Source organism: Ochotona princeps, chromosome Y, assembly GCF_030435755.1.
Source record: "Ochotona princeps isolate mOchPri1 chromosome Y, mOchPri1.hap1, whole genome shotgun sequence".
NCBI classification, from domain to species: domain Eukaryota; kingdom Metazoa; phylum Chordata; class Mammalia; order Lagomorpha; family Ochotonidae; genus Ochotona; species Ochotona princeps.
The window spans coordinates 12,269,739-12,277,120 of record NC_080866.1 but is presented as its reverse complement, the minus strand read 5'-3'; the positions used below and the strand labels follow the sequence as shown (position 1 = coordinate 12,277,120).

At 47.0% G+C, this 7,382-nt stretch overlaps 1 protein-coding gene across 1 annotated transcript; it reads left to right on the top strand.

Moving 5' to 3' along the window:
- Positions 1-3,306: 3,306 nt before the first annotated feature.
- LOC131478789 (testis-specific Y-encoded protein 1-like) lies at positions 3,307-5,917 on the top strand. The gene is made up of 6 exons (XM_058659367.1): positions 3,307-3,509; positions 4,483-4,560; positions 4,684-4,795; positions 4,889-5,034; positions 5,122-5,224; positions 5,848-5,917. The coding sequence occupies exons 1-6, from the start codon at positions 3,456-3,458 to the stop codon at positions 5,886-5,888; spliced, it is 534 nt and encodes a 177-aa protein (XP_058515350.1). The 5' UTR covers positions 3,307-3,455; the 3' UTR covers positions 5,889-5,917.
- Positions 5,918-7,382: the final 1,465 nt, after the last annotated feature.

The following is a 7,382-nucleotide window of genomic DNA, read 5'->3' as shown; positions in this document are numbered from 1 at the left end:
AAAATATAAAGGATACATATCAAAACCAGTTGCCATTCTTATCTCAAGTGGAAAGCTCGGCCTCCTCTCAGATATGAAACAAGCCAAGGATGCCAACATTTGCCACCCTGACAGGGAGGAGAAGAAAACAAATCCATGGCATAATAAAGGAAAAGAGGAAGTCAAATTAGTCATGTGTGCAGATGACCTGATATTTCCCATGGAACAACCCAGAGGCAAATTTCATCACTGCCCTCATGTCTGCAAACCACGGGAACCATTACCACTGCCCCGTGTTCCTCTGGCCCTTATCCCATTCTCAGGCATCACAACTGGTCTGTTTTTCCTTCCCACATACACTTCAGCAGGCAGCTCTCTCAGTTCTAGTAACACCCAACACTTGTTAGCCAGGAAGGAAACACAAACCAACCCACTGCCTTCCCTGGCCTACATTTGAAAGGCCTAATGTTATTGAACACATTTCTTGCATGCTGCTTAACTACTGCTTTCTCTTAATGGTGGGAGCCATATATTATAGCCATACTGAAGCCATGTTTGAGTATAGATCTAGGTCAGTGGAAAGTACCAGCTAGCAAAGTGCAAGAGAAACCAAGTTTTAAGACACCCTGCGGTTTACAAGTCATCTAGCAAACTACACTGCTCTGACCACCCTTGGTGCTCATGACAGGATGTTGGCTCATGCCGTACCTGCCAGCATCCTCTTGAGAACATAAGGGGGTTTGGGAAAAGCTACCCAGAAAGAGTTGTGAAACCATGCCCACCTCTTGAGAGCATAAGGAGCTCTTAGAGATAACTATCCAGAAAGAGCTGTGAAATCATGTCCCAGACCCTGCTTCCTCCTTCCCCTCACTCATAGATCCTGTTTTGCAGATTTTAAAGCCTTGTGTGTGAAAATCAAAATCAGTCAGCCTGATCAGAGAACCTGTCTTGCTGTCCATTCTTCATGTCTCTTGCCCCCCATTCTCTCCGAGGTTGGTTGCGACCCTGTTGACTGTCCTGCTGGACGGGACATCTCAAAGAGCTGGTATGCATCTAAGTCCTAAAGAACACAGGGCATAGTCTGCAACTCATCAAGAGCTTCTCCCAAACCGCATGCTCACTACTCACGTGGACACGTGATTGTTGTTTTAAGGATTTATTTCTTTTTACTGGAAAGGCAGATTTAAAGAAACAAGGGGAGACAGAGAAAGATCTCCCATCTGCCAATTCACTGCCCAAGAGGTCACAATGGCTGCAGCTGAGCTGACTGAATGTCACTAGCCTGGAACCTCTTCTAACTCTTCCACATGGGTGCAGGATCCCTAGGCTTTGGTCTATCCTGGGCTTCTTAACCATACTACAAACAGGAGCTAGATGTGAAATGGAACAGACACAATGCAAACTGGTGGCCAGATGGGCTCCTCGTGGATGCGAGGTGAGGTTTTAGGCTAGGGCACTGGCCCCTGGACATGTGTTCTGTGACCCCGCTCTGTCAACACCTGACATTTGAAACCCTGGGTTGCTTTCCAAACAATAGCAGGAGTGAGAAACTGCATACAAGAACCAAAATACGGCTGCTATTTTGGCCCACTCACTGACATCCCCTAGGAGTCCGCCTGGAGACACGCCTGCTCCAATACCACCACCCTCTCTCTAATGCTGTAGGAAACTGTCTCCACAGGGTCCAGTACCTTGGAGCCTGCCTTCCAGTTGAGAGCCCCAGATCAAACTCTAGAATCCCACATTCTGCCAGCATGTACCTGTTACACACGTGGTGTGTAATTGAACTGACCAGGCACAAACAAAACATGTTGAGATGTCTTTGTCTCACTCAGATTCATGCATGAGTGTTCCTTGATGTGTGTGCACTTGTATACACTGTTCACCCTTGATCTCTGTGGCCCTGCTTCCACATACTTAACCTACACACTCAAGAGAGATAAACTAGAATTATGTGGAGGAACACTGATTTCGCCATATATGACATACCCCAGAAGTCGGCGAAAAGGATTTTTACTTTCCCCGTTCCTCACACTACACCCGAGCCTCCCAGCCACACAACAGACTATGGACCCTGGACTTATGCCAACTTTTAACTCCCTATACACCCAGGTTGCCACTTGACAGTGGCACAGGCAAGTGAGCAAGCTAATGCAAGTTCTTTCAACATCACGGCACCACAGGCTGTGACTGAAAGCCTCGAGCTTCCCAACAGTGCTAACATTTAGTTACCTGCAACATAAGGACCAGGGCGGGAATGTGGCAAGAATGCCACATTGCCAAAGAGCTTGTCTACACCACAGGCCCAGTAAGCCCGAATAGAATTCCTAAGGACAGGGGATCTAGCAACCAACGGTATGGAAGGGCAGGGGACCCACCAAAGCCACACAGGACACATCATCAGAGCAATCATACGTTAGGCCCCTCTGGGCGCCTGTCCTTCCACATGCTTTTCTTCTGGCTGACCCACAACGGCTACCTCAGCATGCCTGCACCAGAAACATCGCCCACAAGCAGGGCTGAACCCAGGCAGCCCCGTGAAGGGCAGGAGGGCTGCTGTCTGCCCCTTTCACCCGCAGCCTGCATCCCTGGTAAAAGGCCAAGCTGGGCACACCCCGGAAAGGCTCCCTCCCTGAGCACGGGGAGCCCGGGCGCGGCTCAGGTGGACACACTTGCTTTCCTGCTCACACACCGGACTTCCCCGGAGAGCTCAGCACGCTGGGGGCGGGTCGGGGATCAACTCCACGCACTGCGTCGCCCCACCCCGCGTCAGCGCCGAGATCTCTGCGCATGCGCCTGGTGTCAGCACATCGCCACTTCCGGGAGACAGTGAGGGCCCTCGGCTGACCCAGGCGGTGTTCAGGCAGGGAGAAGTCGGGACCTTGTCCACAGGCTCGGTTCGGGATGGCAGCGGCTGCGCACCCGGGCCCGGGGTCCACTGAGCTGGAGTATGGCGGTGGTGGGGGGCGGGAAGGAAGGGCCTAGAGGGGCTTTAGGACATAGGCCCTACAAGGATCCTCCTCGAGGGAAAGGCCCCAGGACCTGCGCAGTGACCACTGCCGTCAGGTGACAGGCGGCTTGTGTCCACTGCTGTGACAAGGTGCTCCGTGTCCGTTCTGAGGAGGCCCCCCAGGAAAGTGAGGCCCGTGGGTGAGGGAGACAGCCCGGCCCCGCTGGGCGACAGCAGCAGCAACATGGCTGCTGTATACTTTGAAGTGGTGGGGTAGTGGCTGAGCAGGAGGTGGGAGGAGCGTGCTGGAGGGAGGCGAGCAGTCGAGGAGAGGGAGGAGCAGGAGCTCCTAGCAGTCTGTGTTGCACACCAGGAAAGGCGGCATGAGAACCAGCTGGCCCCACCGGCGCTTGGGTCAGGGACACCCCAGTTACAAGTGCGCCCTGGGAGACATCCATCGACCAGGGCCCGTGAGAGGCTGAAGCAGAGGCTGCTGCAGAAGCTGAGGCAAAAACGCAAGGTCCTGATGGAACGCAGAAGGATGATCATCCAGAACATCCCTGACTTCTGGTCTAAAGTTGTATCCTTTTATCTGCCGGTCACAGTCGAGAGTGTAGCTGTTTACCGAGTTAGCATTGTGGAAATGCACCACTGTGAGAAAGTGTCTGTTGTGAGGAAAATGAATTTCATCGACAGGGCATTAAAACACACTCCAGAGAGGACTGCAGGGCATGTTGACTGAATTACCACCTACACTGTAATGCATAAGTCCACCGATTGTCAAACTATTCTTCCAACTTGGAAGGAAGGTTCTTTGAAGCACAGTCTTCCCTGTGTTGGAGGCTTTAGTGCAACAGTTTGATTCTCCAGCCCAGTCATTGAGAACTGGTTGGAAGACTACAGCCAACAGATATGATGCCTGAGGTAGCTCTCAGAGGAAACACCAGCTCTGTATGGATCCTGTCAGAGAACTGAGGCTCTTGTCTTTGCCATTTCTGCCAGGTTGCCAGTAAGAAGCTGTGGCACACAGAGGTATGAAGTGTGCGGTGGCAGTTCATGCTTAGCTCACAAAGATCAGGGCTCTCACACTGCTGAGGACAGAGGCCCTCCCTCAGTCCACCATGTAAAGATTAACATGCAGCAGGAACTGTTATTTGAGGATGCATTGAGACAGCACATTGTGATCCAGTAATATTAATAACCCAGCTGTGCATTGTGTAGGTCTGAATTCTGGTCCCACATGATGGGAACCAAGTTCAATATTTATGATTGTGTTGTATGGTAAAACAGGTCTGAGGATGTGATGCTTGCTATTCATTTATTTCTTCTGAGTTGTGAAAAAGAAATGTTGGGACAAGTCTTGGAAGACCTAAGATCTACGTAACAATATGTTAAGGAGCACCCAACAAAAATGGCTTCTCATTTGCAGTGCCTGTTCTTTCCATATTTCCCTTGCTTTTGGCTCTCTTGTACACACACAAACACACACACACACACACAAACACACACACAAACACACACAGTTTTTCTTCTGAAAGTTCCTTGATAGGTAGTTTGTGAACCATTCCCAGATATCACCCATCATCTGTGATAAGGATGAAGACATTCTTAGCTGCATGACCAACCTAGAGGTGAGTTCCTTGAGCCTCAGACTAGTCCTATGCAAAAGGCACTGTGAGTAGCAGAAGTAGTTTTGAACAGTTGAAAGTGGACTCATTAGTGAAAACTCAGCATGCTCCATCTTATCCTGACAGGTGGCCAAACTCAAGCATCCCAGGAAGCGCTTCAAGATCAGGTTGTTCTTCCGCAGCAATCCCTACTTCTCTAACACAGTGATTGTTAAGGAATATCGAGCTAACCTCAATGGTGAGATGTTTCTCAGAGACTAGATACTGGACATGGGTGACGGGTAACTGGAGATGTGATCCTGCCCTGTCCTGCATTCTTCTCTTCCCATAGGGTATAGAGCATATCGTTCTTCTCCAATTAAGTGGCTTCAGGATTATATGGGTGAAGCTCCAAGGCGGATGGAGTATAACAACAGTGTCAGTATTTTCAACTGGTTTGTGGACCACAACTTCGTAGACTCTAGCAGGATTGCTGAGGTGGGTGCTCACTGGGAAAGTTCTAAGTGCATGTTGTAAGTTCTAGGGCAACTTAACAGTGAGCTGATTTCTCCTTTTTCCTAACAGATAATCTACAAGGATATTTGGCTCAAACCCCTGCCATATTACCTTGGGACTCAGGTATCTGAAGATGGAATGGAGAAAGGTGATGAGCAGCCTGTCACCTTGGGTAAGAGCTTGTGTGTAGGGACATGGTCCCTTATTTCCCAAATGGTGTACCTGAGGCTTAGTGGAGACAAAAGGGATTCACAAAACTCAGGTCAGCCTTGGCATCAGAGTGAAGCAGATTTGGGGAGAAGTATGATGCAAAATTGTTCATGATTGTGTGTGTGCACACACGTAGGCATGCTTCGTGGCCACCCACTCAGACACAAAACAAGCTTGAAGCATCACTTCACTTTAACAGACATCTCCCTGGCCATCCATGTCAAGTCCATCTTCGGCTCCATGCCAGCATGTTATATTTTTGTTTCACGTTAAGTTTATTTGATCACTGATTCCAGAAATATCCATGAATATTTAGGTTATGTCTTAGCCCTTAGACCCATTAGGAGTTTAGGTCTTAATGATACATGTCGTTTTAGTTTAGTTTTCTTGGGCCATGTATTCTTTCAGTGAATACTCGCAATTGCTCTGGAATAAGGGGAAACAGATTTTAATCTCTTGTGAGAGCACTAATGAAGGGTCACACGTGAGGTTGGGGTAGCTTTCTAATGCAGATCCTTTCCATTTTGATACGCATTTAGTGTTGTTCTGAGATTATATGTGTCCATATGAATTTGTGTGTTTCAGAGAGCTTTTCATTTAGAATTGAATCTGTTGGAGATGTGTAAAAACCCTCAAAGCTCTGGTATGGAATATACAACCATGTCTGGCTCAACACTGAAGGAAGATACAGACCTCAAGTGCAAGATGGGAATAGTGGTGTTAACCCAACCTAATACAATAAATTCTGTGACGTGCATGTTGTGTGTGTTTTAGTGATTCTGTGCCAGATTGGGAAAAGTAATGTAGATCAAGTCCACACAAGATTCCTATTCCAAGCCTGGGATTTGCTATTCTGTACAGTTTTTGAACTAAGACCATTGTAGAGATGGGTTAACCCTGCCCTCAAATAGCAGTTCCAGAAATAAGTATTTCTAAACCCCTTTTGTATTGGAAGGAGAGAGAAAAGAGGAAGCAAGGATGTTTGAGTTCTTCTGTGTAGAGTCCAGCTCCTACAACATAAGCCTTGTGATAAAATGCTCCAAATAAGGGGTTAGTGATGCTCCTCCTCACATTTGGGCACTGTACTGGTAACCATATGCAAGAGTCAGGTCTGAACTGATACAAATATACAGGGATCAGGAACTTCTTAGAAGTTTCCCGCATGGGGGCTTGGGCCCAAGCACTCAGGCTTTGCTCTGCTGCCTTCCTAGCCCCAAATCAGAGAGCTCCTTTGGAAATGGAGCAGCCAGGACTAGACCCCTGCTCATATGGGATGCCAGCACTACAGTCAAAGGATTCGCCTGTTCTTTGCTGCACCCGTCCCAGATGTCATTATTTCAAATGACTGTGAAATATTCCATAGTGGATAAGAGCCCCATTACTTTCATACTGTCAACTCTTGAGGGACTTCTGGGATCTCTGTCTTAGCTCATATGAATTGATTTGCTAATTCCATGGGATTACAAATAAGCCTTTCATGCCCTGATTTCATTTGGTATAGGTAATGACCATGAGTGGAATGGTTGGATTATTCACTGTTGGTGGGATTGCAAACTAGCCCACAGTTCGGGAGAAGAGTACAAAGTGTGCTGATATCCTAATATAGGCAATGATGTCTTCAACACCAGCATAAATAAAAATCCTTGGGGTGTTATTTATTTTTTGTTTGAAATCTTAATTGCACTACTGGTTTTTTCAGTGCCTGGCAAGATTTCTGTGCCTGATTGATTCAAAAAACCTCTTAATGACAGTAGAAATTCTCATATACATTTTTTCATGATTTGAAATACATGAAATATTAAACACCGTCTTACAAGAGTGCAAATCTAAATTTTAAGAGGCCAAAATGTAAACCTATTAAAAACTTTACTTGGGAAATGTAAACTTATTAAAAATGTTACAAGAGAATTGAAAAATGCTAGCACGCCTGGAAGTAATTTCAATCATGCATAGCATACATCATTGTATAAGAATTAAGTATAATACTTACATCAAGTACTGGTTTGTTCAGAGACGAAGGAGATGAATTAGTGGTAACATATGAGCAAATGATAGGGGAAGAGACAAAATTTCCCAAAAATTTATATGAATGCAATATTTATAAGAATATAGGTTGATTG

Excerpts from the sequence above, each read along its gene's own strand:
- LOC131478789 (XM_058659367.1), top strand. The coding sequence starts at position 3,456 with ATGGAACGCAGAAGGATGATCATCCAGAACATCCCTGACTTCTGGTCT. Across the intron at positions 3,510-4,482 it reads CTGACTTCTGGTCTAAAGTT|TTTGTGAACCATTCCCAGAT; the intron begins GTATCCTTTTAT and ends CTTGATAGGTAG. Across the intron at positions 4,796-4,888 it reads ATATCGAGCTAACCTCAATG|GGTATAGAGCATATCGTTCT; the intron begins GTGAGATGTTTC and ends CTCTTCCCATAG.